This window comes from Eleutherodactylus coqui, chromosome 2 (assembly GCF_035609145.1).
Source record: "Eleutherodactylus coqui strain aEleCoq1 chromosome 2, aEleCoq1.hap1, whole genome shotgun sequence".
Lineage (NCBI taxonomy): Eukaryota > Metazoa > Chordata > Amphibia > Anura > Eleutherodactylidae > Eleutherodactylus > Eleutherodactylus coqui.
This window is the reverse complement of record NC_089838.1, coordinates 252941935-252964164: the sequence shown is the minus strand read 5'-3', so window position 1 is coordinate 252964164 and position 22230 is coordinate 252941935. Positions and strand designations below refer to the sequence as shown.

The 22230-nt window shown below is 39.3% G+C and overlaps 1 protein-coding gene across 1 annotated transcript in view; it reads right to left on the bottom strand.

Annotated features, from left to right (window-relative positions):
• Positions 1-16355: 16355 nt before the first annotated feature.
• SLCO3A1 (solute carrier organic anion transporter family member 3A1) overlaps positions 16356-22230 on the bottom strand; it is a 321797-nt gene continuing 315922 nt past the window's right edge. The window contains exon 10 of the mRNA XM_066589985.1: positions 16356-17757. Coding sequence (XP_066446082.1) covers positions 17378-17757 — 380 coding nt within the window. The 3' untranslated portion in view covers positions 16356-17377. The remainder of the gene's footprint in view (positions 17758-22230) is intronic.

Genomic DNA, 22230 nt, shown 5'->3' with positions numbered 1-22230 from the left:
GTAGTGCCTTAGCGAGTATACTCGCTCATCTCTAGTGCTGACCTATTTTATCTATTTTGTATGATAGGTCATCAATAGTTAGATGTTGGATAACCCCTTTAATTGTTAAACAGTTTTATTACAAATGATCTTCCCAATTTGAATCACTCGTAACTCACGTAGAATGACACTCGGATACGTACATTTGATGTAAATGGAAACAAAACTCAAAGCGTTTTGTTGCACAACTTCAAGATTTTTTTCCACATCAGAGGTATTCATGTGAGCCCCCTTTATCACTCGATACACAATGAACCTGTAGTAGAGTTCCTGCCATATGGCTTTTATTATGAGTACTTACAGAGCATGCATGTTGGTGGTAAGGGTGGCATGTAGACTCTATCTTTTGAGTGCAGCAACTCAAAGTGGCATTGATTCTACAAGTGGACGGAAGATGTCTGGAAGTACATTGAGCCATGACATCTGGACAGCCACCCACAACTCTGTAGCATTTATAGGTGCAGGAAATCAGGTGTGAATGGACCTCTCCATCATATCCCATAAATGCTTAACTGGGCTCATGTTGGGTAAACATACAGGCTGAACCATTTGCAGGAACTTTCCACCATGCTCCTTATACCAATTCTGGACAACTCGGGCCCAATGGCACAGTTTATTATCCTGCTGGAATATCTCATCATTGTGGGGGTTACAAGAATTTTATGAAGAGCCGAAAATTGTTACCATGTAGTGAAACGTAGTGGACATTAGCACATTAGGTTTTTAGGTGGACCAGTGGTCCAACTCATGCCATGAGAATATACTGCACATCAGTATGGAACCACCACAGTGTCTTGGTGATAACTGGGGTACATGGCTTCATGGGGTTTGCCACACACATGAATCCCATCATCAGCCCTAAGCAATTGGTATTGTTACTCATTGGACCATGCCACATGTTGCCAGTCTTCTAGGGTTGAGTTAGCTGCCTCACAAGCCCAGGTGGAATGTTGTGTCCAGTGTTGTAGGGATGACAGAGGCACTCTTGTGAGTCTTCTGCTCCCATACCCCATGGAAGCTAAAGAATACTGCACAATACCTATAGGATACACGTGAGGCCTTCTACAGTGAATGTGGATGTGATTTCTGCCGGAGTTAAAAAATTCTACCCAGACGCTGCTAGTCGCAATTTTTAAGCACCCATGGGTGGGCACTACACTGACCATTGTGGGTCTTTTCTGACATATTCCCAGCACTGTGGATCAAGGAATGTTAAGCGCATGTACAACTTCTGAAGTGGAATGTCCCATCCATCTGGTACCTACTATCATGCTTAATTCAAATACTGATATTTCACGTTGTCTTGCCCTGAGCACGCTGAACAGTGTTCAACCTAACTCACAAGAAAACACCGCACAACTTATACTGGTATAGGTGTTCCCAAGCCGTCACCTGAGGTAATTCCGTTTCATAACCAATTTACATACTGCAATTTTGACATGTCTGTGTATATAATATGATTCATGATGTCTGGTATATGCAATACGATTTACACAATGTACATTTGTGTACTGAGAATGTATACTGTACCTTGAACAAGGAAGTGCAGTGGATTAGATATAAGTCAGCTGTCTTGGCTCTTGCAGACTCATCATGTTACCAACAGAAATAAAAAAAAACAAACACCTGCCACAAAAGAAACTCTTGACTTAAGGCCCTCTATTATCGTTGTAGTTGGTCAAAACCCTGCGCTCTTGTGGGGTTTTGAACGGTAGTCATCCTGTGTAAATACATGCCAAAACTGAACGCCTGGAGGAGAGTCGTCTAGTTGTTCAGTTTTAAGCATGCTTGAAAAACGAACGCCACATCATTCGGTGTAAACAATAACTGTTCAGTACTGAGCGGACGCTGCTTACATTGAATGGAGAGGGGTGGGGGAGAGCGGGGAGAGAACTCTCCTCCAGCCGCCCCGCCTCCCAGCTGGCCATGCTGTGAATGATTCAGCGATACTCGCTTTTGTGTAACAGCACAGGAGTGAGTACACACATGGACAAGCTGTCGGGCATCGTTTGCCCGACACTCGTCCTGTGTAAAAGGGCCTTTGAGATGTTTATCCTCCAATTTTCAAGACAGATGTATTCCAAATGCTCAATAGAATGATTCTAGATAATAATATATTGTGAGCAACCAGTTACAACTCATTTCTCCTTAAAAGATGCACAATGGACCCAGATCACCTCTGAATTAAGCCATCAGATAATGGTGTCATTATATAGGAATTTTTTTAAATAAGAACTAGATTTGGGGATTTAATTTCAAACTAAAAAAGACAGGTACACAATCCACACATCACTGAAAAGGAGAAGGTTCAAAGTTTTTTATGACATACCAGTAAGTTCCATTTTCTGCCACACCACAGCGCCGTTTCCTGTTGTTAACAGTTTAAAGAAAAATGGCGACACCATAGGAGAAATCGTTTTGTGTGCTTGAGTTTTCTAAGTGGGAATCCACTGTTGCAGTGCAGCGTAAATTCCGGCATCGACACCAAAAACAGCCATCTCATCTCAAGCATATTTACGAGTGGCACAGAAAATATGTTGAACTTGGTTGCATATAAATACACACCTCAGGAACCATGAAACTGTAAACCAGATATCCAGCGCTGCAATATTGCAGAAAATGGAACATACTGGTATGTCATTAAAAACTTTGACCCTTCCTCCTTTCAGTGATGCCTCTTGTGGTTTGTAACTAAATTCCCAGAATTGCTCTTTCTTTTGGAATAATCCTGCATTATGTCTTGTCTGGAGCATTTCTTAGATATACTGTAAATGCACCACAATTTACAAAAAATGGTTCTTTTGTCCTAGTGTTTCTCAGCTTTAATTGTCTCCAGTTCTGTAAACTTTCTTAGTTGTACTAATATTTGAGGTAGCAGGCGCTAACCATTTCTGCAGTAGACCTCTTTGGTACCACATCCACTGTCATTAGTAATGAGCCAGATGATGGGGTTGCATACAACAATATAATTTTAATATCTAAGAGCTTGAACAGACGAGATTTAGTCCCATTATAACGAGAAGAAACAAAACCATTGATTTCAATGGTTTCGTTTTCACTATTGGGATTCTCACGCTTTATAACTTGCCCTATCTTTCTCATATGTAGTTAATACTGATAGACCTATCTTCCCGCTTTTTTTTGCAAACTCACGTGCTATAGCGCAGAGTTTGCATGGTCAAAAAAAAAAGATATAACACTGCTTGATGCACCATAGCAGTGAGCGTATTAGCACAAGTGCCCATGTGTTTTTCCCCAAATGGCAATGACACATTCCAAGCCCTTGGAATGGATTGGCAAAGCACCTTTACTTCCCTGCAAGATAACATACAGTAGGATAGGCTTGACTGGCAGACTACACTTAGGAGAAGAGGTCAGAAGTGTGAGAGTACAGTATTTGGTTGACGAGGAAAATTTAAAAGAAGTATCACCCTGTGTATGAAGTAAAAGTGTAATTTTCTCTATTGCTCATTTAAGATCCTCCAAAATTATTTCTTTTCTTTTAATACCTTTTACCTTTTCCTCATTTTCTCAGTAGGAAGTCTTCATGTTTACCCATATCTTTTCTCTCTACAAATTTAGATTAACATTTTCTAGATTGACCTCTAATAATATTATCTTAGGCCGGATTGTGGAATCCGCAATTGGAATCTGCACAGAGGATCCGTGGCAAAACGCAGGCATTGAAAAGCATATTAAATCGCTTTTTCACTCACAATTGCGGATATGAATTGCACATTCCACGAGAGGAGGAAAAATTGCAGCATGCTCTATTTTACCGAGGATTCTGTGCGAACGGCCTCCATTGAAGTCAATAAAGGCCATCTGACCCGCAGCCCATACGCAATTAACATTGCTTATGGGCCACGGTACCAGTGTGATTGTTAAGTGGCAGTGAGGGAAATACAAAGAGTAAAGAAAATTTGTTCTGCACATGACCGATGGCAAGCCACTGCGGTCATACACAATACAGAAAATTCAGGTAAGTGGGGGTCGCTGGTCGGGCTCACAGCTGGAATCTGTTGTGGGCCTCCCACATGCAGAATCCGACCCGCCCATGTAAAGCTGGCCTTAGTGTATATTCTATTTACTTCTTGTCTGTGAAATGTCTACATGCATACTGGTATATTAGCACTGTACTTCATATTACTGAAAGAGCAGCAACTTCATCACAGATACAGTACAAAAAGTGTTAAATAAAGATCAGGAGACTCCAATCAGCACAAGTTATGTCAAAAGAAGGCCGGCTAGTAGTTGTCTCAGTGGACTAGTAGCAATCTCTAAACCCCTTCTCTGAAAGGGGCTTTAAGCCAAATGCTTTGGAGACAGATATGTTATCTCTAGTTTGGATCTCTTGTGAAGTAGGATGCATTCTGTATATCAATAATGATTCAAACCATACACTAAAGACTTGAAGGATCTGTTCCATGAGTAAATGCTACATTAATCTGTTAGATCATGTAAAACAACAATTTTTTAATTAGAATTATTTAAGAAAAATTCTCCTGTGTGTAGATATGGCTGCTACATACAGATGTAACCAATATAACTTGACTGTGATACTTTTTGACAAGTCATCTTATCTTAAGCCATTGAAACACTATTGTCATGTTATCTTAAAGTACACTCAGACGAATGTATGCGAGTTGTGCCCCAAATTCTCATAGTAGAGTCATAGAGGTTACATCCCTTCTTCAGTGATTTTTTTCATTATCACTATTATAGAGGTCCTGTGACTTCCATTTTTATGAAGGTCCTCTGGCACTATATTTGAAAGGTCCAGTTGCTGTCACTATCATGGCGGTTTTATAGCTGTTACTCGAAACGGGTCCCGTTACCGTCACTGTTATGTCTGTATTGTAGCTGATGCTTTTTTATTATGTCTTATTGCTACATTGCATTGACACTCAGAAAAAATATTGTGAATCTGGGCATAATTTCTACCAAACCAGTTCTCCTAGATGCAGCTTCTTCTCGAGCACGATTACATGGAAACTACAAATGATATGAGATGCATAATGGTGTATAATTATCACAGTAGCTTAAAATTACGGCTTCTGTAACAGGCAAAGTAAATAAGTAATTTATTATCTTCTTTTAAATTGGGTAACTCATTCCTGTTTAGGTTATACTAAGATGCAATTTACATGCTATTTATTTTTGATTATGATGAGATATAACATTTCATATCTAGAACAACAATCAAACAAGTTCCATTTTGATTAGATTTACATGACGTATTTAGTTGAGCCGTAAAGCTAAACGTCTGTTGTTTTTACACACATTTGATATATAAGCAGGGCCTGAATACAGAGAGGGCAAATGAAGCAATCGCTCAAGGGACTCCTCCACCAGATAGTCATCACCTCCAAGTTGCCTTTAGCCTTTTCCAAATACTTCTGAGACATGGGAGACTGAAAAGATTGAAAGCATGCTGTATCTCTAATATACATTTTTAATACGTGGCAGAAATGACAATTATGCAGAATTTACTAAAACTTATAATGATAGATCAGAGGTCAGTCCTCCTTGCGTGGAGCTCCAATGCACCATCTTCCTGCACAGCTACCTAGAAGTATTCTTGTGGCCCAATTAGAATGTTAATGGGGATAAGGAAGAAGGTGATACATAGTTCCCCAACACTTCTTGTTCTACTGATCTCCTAGGGGAATGCAGCAGAATATATATAGATATCTAGACACATTAGATTTCATAGGATCCTGTTGACATCTAATGTTTCTCTTCGGCTCTCCTGTTTATTTAGGTGGTAAATGTAGAAGTAATATATTTCAGTTGGATAATATAGCAGAAAGAGTATATTATTAGGCCAGTTTCACACCTGCGTTGGAACCTGCGGCCGAAGGTCCCATTGCATTTCCGGCTGCATGCCTCGCTTTTTCTTCCGGGCAAAAGCCGCACAGCTGGGTGGAAAGAGGGTGGACTACTTTGTAGTCAATGGGGTCCATCTGATGCTGTTCAGTTCCATCTTTGGCCACAGTGGAGTTGAAAAACGTAATCTCTGCTACACTTTTAGGCTTTGGGAAAAAATTGACGCATAACGGTTTGACAGCATAGGCTGTTCTAATCAGATTTTGAATAATTGAATAAATTATATAAAAAAATTGTAAGTGGGAAGGATTTTTTCTTTCCCTTATGTTTGCTTCCCATTATTGGACTGTTGTGGGTAAAAAACTAATGAAATTTTGAGTAACCAAAAAAATATATTTCCCTTTGGCTCGAGATAGCCACACAATCTAAACACCATTAAGGAGGGCACTCTCAACAATTTTTTTTGCTCTCGGGTCTCTACCGACTTTGATCCTGCCATGTGTATATGCATACTGTTTCAGAAAATACAGGATGTTAGGTTGTCATGATCCAAAGGATGCAGGTGAGAAGAACCTACAAGATCTATGTATTGCGGAACCATAGATTTTGGGTGAATGAAGAGCAATTACCCGGGAAACAACTGAATGAAGACAAGAATGCAGATAATAGCAATGTAGTATATGCTTTGTTCAGATTATCTTTGTCCAATGATTATCTTTATCTCCATGTTTCAACCGCTAGTTAGCACCAGAGGATGTATGAAGTACCTGGTCAGAAGTCGGAGAGGGACAAATGACTTACCTCTATTAAGTCTGCACTATCTTTAAAAAAAATTCTAAAAAGAAAAAAAAAAGAAAAACTATAACGGAGAGCAATGTCTCTTGTCCAAATCCCTGATAGGCTTTCCGTTCTACACAAAGCCAGTACTGTACCATATCTCTTACTATGATTTATTTTGCTCTTATAAGCTATGAAAACACAATTTTTTATCCAGTTGTTCAATACTCTAAATAATAAGCTTCTTTCAATATACTGTTTGTAATACAGATGTAATATAAAATTACTTTTCAAGTTCTTACCAGTACAGCAATCATCTCCTGTTTATACTGCTATGAAAATTTGGAAATTGACATAGTCATATACAATACGAATTTTAGTTTGGCTGCAAGGTTTATTTTATATATTTATAGTTTACTGATTTGAAGTGTGTGTCTTGGGAAGAGCAATGCAGGCTGAGGAGCTGGCACAGAATGCGTTGGAATGAAATCTCTAAGGCTGTAAACTCATTTGAGCCCCGAGTTCAAATGAGGTTGTTTCCTGATTCCAAGCTTAAGATCTAAGAGCATCTTTGCTATAAAGATTGATTCTGCCTTATGAAATGTTTATTTACTTACTTGCCCAGTGTCCCAGTTGATCACTCATGTTATGGTTACCCAACAAGAACTTCTAAGTCTAAACTTCCCTTAATAGTTAAAAACTCAATAGTTTTACAGATATAGCATGCACCAACTGTACCGGCGGCGCACTACTCTGTCTATGGAGCTTACCTTTCTAATACTAAATAGAGTAGCGCATGGTTTATACAGCCAGTGCATGCTACGACATAATATACCACACTAATATACAAGGCTTCTTCAATATTAAAAAGGGTTTTCTAAAAGTAAGACATTAACAGCCTTTCCTTAAGATAGATAATCAATACTTGATCAGTGGATGTCTAACTCCCATAAATCTCACCAATCAGAAGAATAGGACTGAGTTGCAGTACTAAGTTCAGCCACATGTATGGAGAAGGTGCTGTACCTATGTAAACAATTAAGTGGACCTGGAGTATCCCAGCTCCTTCATTCTATTGACTCAGAAAACTCGTAGTAGTAGGATATGCCATTAATATTTTGCTCCTATAAAACCTTTGAATTAGTTGTGGAATGACCATTGCAACTTGAAAATATTTTTAAATTGAAACCATACAGATGTAGCAGACCCCAAATTAATGTTTGGTATATGTCTTTGATTAACCTGACAAATGTTTGTTCAGTGCCTAACATGATTTGCATAGCCCATTGCATTCTACTGATTGCTGGACCACACAAATGGTGTAGGCTCACTAAGTTAATTATGTATCGCAGAGCAATTTTCACATTTAAAAGCGCTACATCTGTAACTCTATGAAAATTCAAATATATCCATAAGGTCAACTCAAAATCAAAAGGAAAAATAAAGAGATACCCAAAGCAGATAAAGTGAATCCTTACATATATGGTATCTGTCAGAAAGAGATGCTGGAAGTTGAAAATGTAATTTTAAGTTACTTGAGAAACCACTGTATATAACAATTATGGTGGCTGCATAATTTATGTCATTCATATAATGATCAGATCCACTGTACAGTATACCATAATTTTACAGGGTTTTTTTTTTCCAAGACTAAAGTATTGATGACCTATCCTCAGGATAAATCATTGATATTGGATTGATGGGGTCTACTTCCTGTGACCCCTGCTAATTAGATGCTAAAGGTGCTGTACTGCTCATGTAAGTGTTGTGGCTACTTCACTGCATACCAGGCATAGCACCATTCATTATTTCATTGTGCCTGGCAAAATCAGTTCAACTCCATTCACTTGAATGAGATTGAGTTGTACATAGACCACGTGACAAATGAATGTGATGTCACTGGCCTGAGAGGAGGCCACAGCACTCGTGCAAGGGCTTCAGGGCTCACCATAGCACCATGGCCTCTTCATACATCTATTAGACTGAAGTCCCAGGTAGCAGACCCCACCGATCAAATATTGATGACCTATTCAGAGTATAGTCATCAATATTTTAGTACCAGAAAATCCCTTTAAATGGCTTGTCTGAGTTTTTTTAAATTCCTGCTCCCCATCCCTGAAAATAATAGAAGATTGTATACACACCTGCTCCATCTTCCAACAGCTCCAGTACTGCTGCTCTATTCTCTGTACTTGACCTGTGTTGACAGGCCATATTCACCCTGTTTATGGTCATCACAGGCTCTTCTCCAGCTAATCAGGGACCTCAGCACTCGAACGCTTAAGTCTGTGATTGGCTGCAACAGCCTGTGGCGTCCCGTAGACAGACTGACTGCAGCCTGTAAACAAGGCATCATAGGGGAGACTGGAGGATAGATCACTGAAGTTGTGAGGACTCAGGAGAGGTGATTCTAGGATCTTTTTTCCATTTTTAGGTATAGGAAGCAAAAATGAAAGAAAAAACAACTCTGATCACCTTTTTATGCCTTGTAGAAATTATTACTATGACCCATTATTGTTTTGGGAGACATTTTGAAGAATTTATTTTAGACCCAACTTCAAACTACTGGTAGTGTAAGATTTTATTGACTTTTTGCCAGTATTGTGAAAGCAATAATCACCGGTTGTGCTTGTTATTAATCCATTAGGCTGTATGTATGTGCTCAAGTATTTTACATCCACATATGGGACACAGTATAAAATGGTTCAGCACTGAAATGCTTAACAGTCAGTAACACTCCTAAATATAACGATAGCTTTGAAGTCGCTTTTTGCTCTTATTTGCTTGAAATCAAACTGTATGAAAAAGAATGTAGAACAAACAATAGAAACCTTGTATCACTTTATGATTTTATAAGTTAGAAATATGCCAAGAAAATATTTGTTGCAGGAAACAAGATATGTATCGGATGTATGAAATGAATACAAAATAATTAAAAATGGCATCTGAGAACATATAAAAACATTTCGCAAATAAAAAGGTCAAGTCATATCTTGTTCCAACATAAAAATAAACAATAGTCTTAATATTTTCTCATAAATGATAAAACATGGCCTGTTAAACCTTGTGAGTCAGATCCCTCAACTGTTGGAGTGCCGCTCCAAATTCACTTCGATTTCCCAGTTCTTAACATACGACCTAAGAAATAAAAGCGAGCACCCTGAACGTGAACTGTATTGGAAGTGCTTTTGTCATGTACAAATGTATCAGAAAAATATATGAAGAAATCATTGTAATAACCCTGGATTTCCTGTATACAAATAGAATATTTCAGGGTACAAGTATAGTGATGAGAAAATAAAAAACTTGATTTTTTTTGCACAGCTTCCTCGGAATAACTGTGGAAGTTACAATCACACGATCAATAAACTTTACCAGTCACTATTTAGAACAAAATAAATATACATTATTGCTGTTTTTACAGAACGCCTCTCTGGGAGCATTCATACACATAATCATTTATCAAATATACATTTGGGAATTGAATCATCCAAGAAATTTTAGGCAATGTACAGCGACACATTTCTAGCTAAGTAACTCGAATAGGTCAGCGGTGGTTATTTTGACAGTCGTTCAACTTGAACACAATCCATTTATTTAATTTGTTGTGCACCTCAGTTGTGTTTTTCTGCTGCCTTATGGTGGAGATTATCTACATGGTACCCACAACCATGGTCCAATAAGATTGGATTATAGTAAATTGGTCCACCATATGATTATATATAGAGTTGGCGCCATCTTAACATACAACACATCCAGTTTATCTAATATGAACATTAAAGGAAACACTCTAATTTAGCCATTTTGAAAACTACATTAATACATTGACTAACACACTAGAAAAAAAAAATTCCCGGGGGCCAAGTGGTGATATGTGAGTTATCAATGCTTCACGAAGCCCTGGGCTGAAAACTCAAATACAACTCACATGGTAGTTAATGTGCTATAGAGATTTCCCCACTATATTTTTTTTTCTAAAGGCTAGGCATGGCATAAAATAAAATTTAAAAAATACTATATTCACCTGTCTTCAGCCCTCCGGGAAACAAGTGAGCTGCTTTAATAGCTCTAGATCCGTCTGGAGGTATGTACATCCATCAAAAGTCAGGTGCAGTGGAAAAACCTTTTTAACATAGGTGACAGATGATAAATATGTGATTACTGGGGATCAGACCACTTGGACCCCCCAGGGATTACAAGAATGGTGCACCCAATGTTCTGTTGGGTTAATGGAGTGGGGATGCATATGAATGAAACCACAATGGAGATGTGATCACACATGGGCACCACAGAGCCATTGATCCAGCAGACCTAGGGAGCACCATTCTCATGACCCCAGAGCTAAGACACCCAGTGATTCCATCATTTTTTACCTATTTATAATCCATTTAAGCATTTTAATAGCTCTTCATTAAAAGGTTATCCCATCATATTCATTTATGGCATTTCCGTAAGGTATGTCATGAATGACTCATAGGCATAGCTCCCACAGTGCCCTTGCCGTTGTTTTTTACCGGAGTCCTGAAAAAAGTTAATTACTCCTTTCTTCAAGGTCCCAGAGGTAGATATGTCATAAATATATATGATGGGAATACCCCTTAAAAATAATTTTGCAGGCTGTGCTGCTGTTCTATGTAATCTGTACTACAGAAAAGTAGCCTGGCACCGCATTCTTATGAAAGCTATCTAAAATAACATTTCTGTTTGTTGCTCATGGAGGTGGAGGAGAAGAAGAAGTGGTACTTTTATGACTCTTACACAGTGTTATACACTGGATTTAGGAGTATCCAGTTCAGTTTGAACTAATTCGAACTGAACCAAACTTTTTGCGAAGTTCAGTGAACCAATCAAACTGAACTTTTCGAGAAATTACTCAATACTAATCTTGGGATATGTCAGGCTAAGAAACAAATTGAGAAAGGCCATATGTAATTTAGGATGTAATTGAAAATGGACATTAACATGTCCAATAAAGATTGAAAGTAAAGTGTTAGAATAGTTGTCTCTTTTGGGCTCAATGCACAAGTGCCCAATATTGCTTATGTATATGCAGTACATATGAAAGGGTTTCCCCAGACCTTACTATGATTTACCATCACAAGCAATTAATAATTTGTGAGCTTTGTACTAATGCACCTCATCATAAGGCAGCAGAAATGTAAATGTACAGTACAGTTTACTTTAAAAACTACTTAATGAAATTCTGTTCACAAACTCCATAACACCTACAGGAATTAGCTATGGAGAACACACCACTTAATTGAGGACAGTTTACATTATATTCAGAAATAGAATTACTCATATCACCAATACCATTGTTTCATTTATAATTATTGCCCATATTACCAAAATAAGGCTTAACAGAGCAGCCATTTCTCTTTATTGCACAGTTTATTAAGCACTGGCAATTTGCAATGCTTTTATTACTCCCATCCTGATAAATTTCAGCAAAGAAGAAAACTTAATGCTGCACTTGCAAAGATGCACAAATGCAGAAAACAGCTGCTTTGGTTATGCAAATAATTTGTCTTTACAAAGAGTCCACTCACTTTTTGGTTACTGGTATATTGCAAATATCATCACCTTCTATAAAGCCCTGAATGATCTTCAGGTCACACTTATCCAATTAGGAAGGCTTGTTAGCAAATTAGAAGAATGAACTAAATTACGGTATGTATGGAATGCATCAATGAATCAGACAATGAGTCTGACAGTAAGTAGTTGTAGCAAATAAGTAGGTTACTAATAAGTAATTGAAATCATTGACCTCTGCCTGCAAATATATCAATATATTTAACCCCTTTCAGCACTTATAATCTATCCTCAGGAAAGGTAATCAGTATTTGATTGGCGGAGGTGCATTGCTCGAGACCCCCAGCGATCACCTGATCTCAGCCCCCGCACTCACTGCAGTGTGACCAGATGTCTAGAAAAGGTCAAGGCCAGAAGTGCTATAGAAGGTATAAAGTCCCATTGATTTTGATTCTGACTACATCCGGCCCACTGCAGTGAATGCGTGGACTGAGATCAGATGATTGCCTGGGGTCCCAAGTGGCGGACCCCCAGCGATCAACTACTGAGGAACTATTCTAAAGATAGGTTATCAGTATTAAAGGTGTTTAACCCTTTCCAATCCACTGTCTGACCTCTGAAGACATTATGATTTAAGGCTGTACAGCTCCGATGTTGGAAGACATCCATCGGGGTTCTCTTGCTGTATATTGTCGGCCTCTGTGCTGTCGGGGCCTATCCAATGTGTCACCTCATGCAGTACTGGCTTTAGCCAGCATATAGCGCCGTTGTATAATGGCAGAAAAAGAGTAAGCCCCCCTAGGAAAACCAGGACACAAATTGGATAGGAAAGGGTTAATGCCTGGAATACCTTTTTAAGGGTAATCCTAACTTTACGACATGTTTGGCATTTCTTTTTTTGCTAACATAAACACCCCAAAATTTACATATGTTTATAGGGGTCAAAGCTCCGATTTTTTGGTAAAGCGATCAACATCCTAACAAAATATCTTTTACTTGGGCTGTTTTAAGGCTAACAATCCAATATGAAATGTTCATCTAATTAATTTCTAATCTATGGCCTTATTTTTTTAAGGAAATGCTTCTGTTTGATATATGTCTAGCATGCTGGGTTTTTAACAATTGTGGATTAAGATGGGCTCTATATTGGATTTATAAATGTTCTAAAGTGGCATAATTCTTATAATGTCTAGAACAGTATGTATAATTGTCCCTTTCCTGATGTCCCCTATTGTTACGCATTATCCACACTGTATTTCTTCTAATCATGAAACAGAATGTACTATAATATTACGACTAGGAACCCGATTTAACACATAACACAGATGTTGGTACAGTATATCAGATTTAGTTAATCTAGGAAACAAAGTTATCCAACGCCCTTATCACCAAAATTGATTATATATCATCAGTAATATTATCAGTTTTGGATTTTATTGAAGCAAGCAGAGAAGACTTAGAACCCAGCACTTCTACTTGCTATAAATGGTTGGGTGGAGTCACCGAAGTAACCCTCCAATTCGAGACCAGAGGGAAGTTTTATATTACCTTTATTCCTGCACAGCTGCTGATGTGCTGGTGATTGAGGCCCTGCTTATGTGATTCAAGATACCTGCACTACTTCTTAGACTAGCCGATGCATCAGTAGCCTAAGACATTAAACACGTTTTTGTTGGCCAGAGCTTCTCACATGTGTAGTCCTGACCAATCAGAAAGCAGCATGCAATGGCTTATTCCAATACTCAGTGTGCACTGGGTAGTCTAAGAAGCTGCATGGTCATCTTGGATCACCAAAGTAGGGCACCAAATAACATAACCTCCTTTCGGTCTCAGGACAAAATTTGGTCCCAAGACTGGAAGGTCACTTTAACAGTACATGATAGACTGTAATTATACGAGTGAGCTATCCAACTTTCCTGAGATCAAATACGGTATATACATTGATTTCCTAACTTACACTTGAAAGTGCTCAAAATCAAAGAGCAAGCACTGTCTAAGTGACTTACAGAGCTGTACATGCCAAGATTACCCAAAGGATGCAGCGGTTTTGGAAAACTGCTTCCTTAAAAAAGTCAATTAATAATTCAAAATCTGTGCTATGTGTTTACGCAGGTTCATTTCTTCTAACATTACATTTTGTGTTCCGATCCTAATAGCGGATGTCTGGAAATACTTTAACAGCACTGTGCATTTTCTATAATGTGTATTTTCCTAGTCTAATACGACATGTTTTAGTGAATTATGCTTTTGGACTCACTTGTACACTTAAGAAAAATGGCTGCAAGTCTTTGCCTCTATTACAAGCAATAGTGGATGGAGAAAGTAAACATATTTAAAGTGCTCAGTTTTCCATTATTGCAGAATCTTGCATTCTATTTGGTACATAATAAGGGGACATTTATGAAAACGGATACTCTAGTCAACTGTAAACATTGCTGTATCCTCAACCAATGGATTTCCCTTTAATCCCTCTTAAGGCTTTGCTGACTCCTGCACATTTTTTTTGACTTTTCTTAATTCTCATAATAAAAAAGTTAGCACAGCTAAAGTATGTTTATGAGATTTCAACGTTGGCATCCGTCGGCATCTGATTCATCCATTTGCATCTTATTTAGCAGACTCCCAAAAGCACAGCATGCTGCTTTGTTGGCCCAGTTTTATCCCAATAGTACTTTAACAATCAATTAAAATCTTCCATAGAATAGAACCTGGAAAATAGGTAATCCTAGGCTATTATTTTATAGGAAACATGAAAAATGATCTCAGAATGAAATAGTAAGTGGAAATGTGTGCAGTTTGGGGAAAGAAGCATATAATAAAGGTGTTTAACCTTAATTTTGCCAGAGGGTACAAAAATATATATATTATCCTTCCTCCTTTTCATCCATTAGTTACGAAGAAGAAAAAAAAAACGGATGAAACAAAACTATATTATACTGGAGTAGAGCAGGTGTCACTTCATAAATGAACCACACTCTCAAGTTTCATCTTGATCCGTAAAAGATCTGCCATATAAAGTATCACTGCAAAAATAAAACCATATACTTTATTATCCAATCAATTAAAATCACCCCAAACATAACATGATTAATTAACAGTACAGATCCCAAAACAAAAAAATGAGTTAGCTATAGTGCATAGATAGATATGCTAAATCCTAAATATAAAAACAGTAGTGGTAACTCACAGTTTCTTGAATAAGGTAACAACTTTGATGAATCCATCAAAGCCAGAGATCAAGCCTCTTCTGATGTTGGGAAGGGGAAAAATCCAAAATACACATCAAAGCCATGGCATGCTTTCCTTATTAATATACTACACTCACACCTGCTAAGCTGTGGGGTAATTGTCCTAAAAAAGGGGGCCCGCACCATGATGACTGTCTCCTATATTGAACCTAAACAAGCCCTCTCCAAGCAAATTAAAGAAAAGAACATAAATTCTCAAAATTGACATCGGTTATAATGTTATCTGGATGTCATTATCAAGAGATTAGACTATTTCCCTGCTTTTCTTTTTTCCCCCCGATGAACCCCATTTTTATCTTCAGAGAGAAATGCGTTTGCATTGGGAATTTATGTGTTATTATCTTTCATATACTTAGAGAGGACTTGTTTAGGTGCATTATAGGGGACAGTCTTCGTGGAGCAGGGGTGCCCTTTTCAGGGTGATAGTCCCGCAGTTAGGTGTTTATTTTTTTATTTGTTTATTAAAATGTTTATTTTGGATTCCCCTCCCTTCACCAAGAGGTTTAAAGTGACCCTCCAGGCCTGGAGAAACATAGGTTGTCACACTAGCTTCTCTGACCACCTGATGCACATTGTGCACTAGTATGCATCATTAGTCTAACACACTACAGCTGCATTGATTAACCAGTGCTGCCCACATGAGTAGTGCTGTTTGGTCAAACCAGCATGTAGTATTTATAATAATCAAACATAATATGCAAAGTGTGTATCAGACAGTCAAAGAAGTGGTTCTTTGTTTCTCTAGGCCAAGACAGTCCCTTTAATGTTTGGCTTTGGTGGATTCATCAAGGATGTTAGTTTTTTCCACAAGCAAACAGTTGCACCCACTTGTTTTTATATGTATGATTTAACATATCTATGCACTATATCTAAGCCTATTTTTTTGTTTTGTATATCTGTTGTTGATTAATCATGTTTTTTTGTGGCAGGAGGTGATTTTTGAGAGCTGCAGAATAAGTTTGGCGCTATACAAATAAAGATTATTATATTTTAATTTGATTGGATCCTAAAGCACAAGGTTTTATATAGAGAATTTTGCAGTGATACTCTATGATATCATCTCTATAGATAAATACCCATTCTGTGCAGTGATAGACCTACTGTATAGACTCATCACACCTTGAGAACTGCAGATATACTGGGGGAATGAGCTAGATGTACAAGACGCAACTTGCAGTTATATTCTGTGCCTTGTTTGTTACAGTAACATTAAGCATTAAAGATGGCTCTTCAGTAATGCATGAAAAAGACTTGTAAAGATTTTTTTTCTCAGCTCGTTGCAACTATTCTCAAATCCTGCAGGAAGAAGAACAGCCGGAATCATGCTCTACTGAACTAGGATCTACGAACCATTACTAATGGGATACAAACTTATGTGACATTATCGGGTAACATTTCTATCAATGATCTGGTTTAAAAAAAAAGTAATAAAAACATGGATTTTTTTCCAGCGCTCTCTTATTGTCTTGAAAGTCATTACGTTGATTAGGATTTATTAAAGCCTGGACTTGGTTGCCATTCATAGCGATGAGAGAGCTCATTTAGAAGAATATTTAAAGGGTGCCATCAGCCATTATCCAGCAAATGGGTTGCACTTGTATCAATCAAAATGCAGCAATGCATGATGCCATTAAATTCAAGGCTGGACTCTTACCAGCTTTTTTTAGTTTACGAGCCACTTTTGTGAGCCTGTTGGGCTCTCCATTAGACAAGCCAAAGGGACTTGCTCCAGTATCCATCATGCTGGAAGATCAGATGCTGAAGACCTGAGAACTAACAGCGGCATCTCTGTTTGCTTTCCCTTCGTATACCATTCTATAGGCTAATTACCAAAGTACCATCCAATGTCCAAAAGAAACACAATATATTTATATATATATTTTTTGTTTTCCTTTAAAAAATAAAGAATCTCTTGCGTGAACAACAGATAGAGTCAGTCCGCCCATCTTATACTATAAAACAGACTCCATGTTTTCACACCACTCATGGTCTTCCAGGTTATAGATGAATTTTGTCCTGTTCGTTTTATTTTGGGAGATAGTGTCTCGTCCAAGGTTATCTAAGGTCAATGTTGAGGCAAAATATTCACTTGTAGTGAGCCCTCCCTCATGATTTTTTATGTATCTCTTATAGTTTTTCCGCAGGCATTGCCATGTAGTAGTATAAAGGATAAAAGCTAAGGACTTCAGGGTTATAGCGATGCTGACATAAAGATATCTATAGGCAACATTGTCATACAGTGCGCAGGCTCCCTGCTCTCCACAAAATGTGCTCCAGAAAAGACAGGTGGAATCAATTCCAGCTCCAAAGATGAGGGGTGGAGGTATGAATCCTGTAAAAGAGATACAGAAATATATCAATAATGGTAGCTTAAAACCATATTTTATGATGATAGTAGTGTTATATATTAAGACAGTGATTAAGGTCTACTCTACCTTCAATGATGTCTAAACTAGATGTGTTGAAAACTTGAAAAGAAGACTTTTCTGGACCAGGTTTTGTCACCACATACATTTATGGAATATCTATCACATCCTCACTGGGCAGATTGCTACCAATCTAAAAAGTTGAAGTGAGCCACTGTACCCCAATTTTCAGACTGGTGGCAATCTTAAAAATACTGTGGCTCTCCTCCTAAGGCTCAATGTCCATGTGCGGATTTTAATTATAAAATCCGTGTGTGTCCCCCATGCTGGAGATCCGCAGCTCCAAAAGCCCAAAGGGATGCATTAGCATCCGCAGGGCAACTAAGTGTGTTTTATTCCCGGCGAGCGGGTCGCATACGCGGGAAGAAATCACAGCATGCTCCATTTTCCCATGGATCTCCCACACGGGCCGCTCCCCTGGCTTTCATTGAAGTCAGTGGTAGCTGTCTGGATCCGCGGCACAACCGCAGCTGTTTTTGTGCTGTGCCGCAGATCAGCAGGAGAGCAGGTGATTAACGAAAAAAGTGTGCAGAGCACATGCGCACAGCACGTTGCCGGCGCATCAAGCACATCCGCCGTGCTAAAGAAAGAAGATCCAGCCATGATGGAGGGAAGATCCGCCGCGTCCGGACAGGCGAGTATGCTGTCAATTTTGGCCTCATGGCTGTGGGCACAGGTGGAAACCGCTGCGGGATTCCACCGTACTTGCCGTGGACATGAGGCCCAACTCTTTGATCCTTTGGCTTCCACTGGCCACACTTAGGTTAACTAAGTTTATGGTGGAAAGACCTTTTAATTCAGTAATTTGTTGACAGATGATTCTGGTGTGGGGGTCTTCTGATTTGATTTTTCCGTTACTTGGAAATCCTTCTGACTGCCATGAAATGGCATTGAGCAACTGACCATTAACATGATATCAAACTCTAGCTAAGTTTTCTCATCTTGTGATACAACTACTACTATGTAACCAGACACCAAAAAATTTATTTTTTCTTTAATTTAGGAGGCCCCCACACTGGTCCAGTGCAGGAGTCTTCTTCTTTCAAAGTTCTCTCCTCAGCAAGTGTTATCCCACAGCAGATATGAAAAGTCACAAATGTGCAATGCTAAGCGCTGCATGATCTTTTCCTAAATAACCACAATGTCTTTCTTCCACAGTCAATTAATTTTTGCACTACTGACACTTTTACTGCTAAGCAAACAGGTTAATTTCCCCAAAGTCTCTCCATTTACTAGTTACGTGCATACCCTGCAGAAATACAGCTATTATTTTATAATGGCAAGCTCCACATCAGCTTATTAAAATTGTTCTGCCTGTGGCTTAGCGCTGTAAAGTAGAGGAGAGCTGTGCGCAGTAGTACGCAATTTATTATCCTTCTAATCATTACTTGTAAGGATCACAATCTTAAATGAAGTAGAGCTCTCATTCCTATATTGTCCACTGAACAATCAACACGTGTTTCCTATAATTTGTCAACACTCCAAACTTTGCCCTTAGCAAGAAACAAAACAGGTTCAAAGATTGAGACCATAACATGGAGAACCTCGGGAGCCCCACAAGATTAGGTATTTAATGGATGCAAAAATTATGGAATTCCTTTTTTCATAAAAGAGCTAAATTCAACTCATAATCTGTTAAATATCGAAGGGTCCTCAGAATACATTTGTGAAGCTGGAAGTAGGTGACCTAGTTGTCATAACTGCCAGATACGGCAGCTAGTCGTGGTATCTTGCCTGCCAAGTCTCATTAATATTCACTAAGTCTTTGTGATTTGGATTCAGTCTCACTAATTTCTACCTTCAGTACTCATATTCCAATTGCTTATGAAAGTTGGCACTTTCTCACTATGTTGCTCCAAACACATAAAATCTCATATAGCTGGCTTTCTGGACACAGTTGTAGGTTTTTTGGTGTGTCTTCCCTCGGTTTGCATTCAAAAATATTTTACTACAATGACACAGCTTAAAGTTGTTCTATAGGTTTGCTAATGATAATACTCCAGTTATAAAGCACAAGTACAATAACATTTTTGAAGTGTATTACCCCCATGTTAAGAAAAAAGATCAGTCTACGAGCCACTTCTTAGTGATGACTTCTAAGTGAACCTGATTCTATCACCTGGGTCATCATTACCCAAACTGTCTACAGTTGACTTATGGATGAGGACTAATCAGAGAAATTTTTTTTTACATTTTTTTGCATTAAATCAACAGTGTTAAAAAATCTGTGCATGGAATGCGGACATAATATCTGGGCATCAGCCATACACTATTAAGCTGGCTAAAGCTGTCCTTTGCTCGTTTGTACTTTAGGACACAATTTGGGGGGAGTTTCATCTCCACATTTGAAAAGCCATAACCTTTTATTTTTCTTTCTACGTAGCCTTATGAGGACTTGTTCTTCACATGGCGAGCTGTAGGTGTTTATGTTACTATTTTGGGGTACCTATAATGCATTGCATATCTTCTATTATTTTTTGTTTGGGGGGGTGGGGCGGGTGAAAAAACACAAACATTCTGCCATTGTGTTTTCCTTTTTTACTGCACTCACTAAACGATATAGATGACCTGACAACTAGAGATGAGCGAACGCGTTCGTCCGAGCTTGATATTCGTGCGAATATTAGGGTGTTCGGGATGTTCGTTATTCGTAACGAACACCATGCGGTGTTCTGGTTACTTTCACTTCCTTCCCTGAGACGTTAGCGCGCTTTTCTGGCCAATTGAAAGACAGGGAAGGCATTACAACTTCCCCCTGCAACGTTTAAGCCCTATACCACCCCCCTGCTGTGAGTGGCTGGCGAGATCAGGTGTTCGCCTAATATAAAAGTCGGCCCCTCCCGCGGCTCGCCTCAGATGCGGTGTGAGTTAGATGAGGGACAGTGCTGTTTATACCGGAGCTGCTGTAGGGAAAGAATTGGTAGTTAGTGTAGGCTTCAAGACCCCCCAAAGGTCCTTATTAGGGCCACTGATAGCTGTGTGTTGGCTGCTGTTAGCAGTGGGATTTTTTTTTTTCTCAAAATCGCCTCTGCAGACCGTTGCACCTGGCATTAGGGACAGAAGTGCTGCATAGGCAGGGAGAGTGTTAGGAGTGAGTGTAGCCTTCAAGAACCTCAACGGTCCTTTCTAGGGCCATATTTATCCGTGTGCAGTACTGTCCAGGCTGCTGTTAGCTGTGCTGCATTTTTTTTGGGCTTCTCAAAATCGCCTCTGCAGAGCATTCCACCCTCCATTGATACTGCAGGGAAAGAATTGTATAGGCAGGGCCACAACACAGTTATTATTCATTGAATATATGCAGTGCTGCCTTTTGGTGGGAAAAAACTGAAAACAAATCTATTTGTCCAGCCTCTGTCCGTCCTTACGGGCGGTGGAGACGTGTGAGCTGCGTGAAGAACAGTGCTAAATCATACGCACCCAGCTACGCTTTACTGCTGGCTTCGCCATTTGCTTTCCTTAATTGGGAAAAAAAATACCTGCTCTGCCAGAGTTATAATAACTCTGCTACCCTCACGTTCTGTGACACATAAGCAGGGACACAGCACAGTTATTAAACTTCTCATGTTCATAGAATATACGCAGTGCTGCCTTTTGGTGGGAAAAAACTGAAAACAAATCTATTTGTCCAGCCTCTGTCCGTCCTTACGGGCGGTGGAGACGTGTGAGCTGCGTGAAGAACAGTGCTAAATCATACGCACCCAGCTACGCTTTACTGCTGGCTTCGCCATTTGCTTTCCTTAATTGGGAAAAAAAATACCTGCTCTGCCAGAGTTATAATAACTCTGCTACCCTCACGTTCTGTGACACATAAGCAGGGACACAGCACAGTTATTAAACTTAGATAATTCATTCACTAGAGGCAGTGGGGCCTTTCGTTTTCCAAAAAGGGCAAAAATTATATTTGGCCTGCAGTCTTGCGCCAATTTATTTCCTGCCTGTGAAATCAAATCACTGGTAATACAGCATGCTGAGGGGTAGGGGTAGGCCTAGAGGACGTGGACGCGGCCGAGGACGCGGAGGGCCAAGTCAGGGTGTGGGCACAGGCCAAGCTCCTGATCCAGGTGTGTCGCAGCCGACTGCTGCGCGATTAGGAGAGAGGCACGTTTCTGGCGTCCCCACATTCATCGCCCAATTAATGGGTCCACGCGGGAGACGGTTATTAGAAAATGAGCAGTGTGAGCAGGTCCTGTCCTGGATGGCAGAAAGTGCTTCGAGCAACCTATCGTCTACCCGCAGTTCTGCGCCGTCCACTGCTGCCAATCCGAATCCTCTGTCTGCTGCTCCTCCTTCCTCCCAGCCTCCTCACTCCACTACAATAACACCTGCTCAGGAGCGGGAGCACTCCCAGGAACTGTTCTCGGGCCCCTGCTTAGATTGGG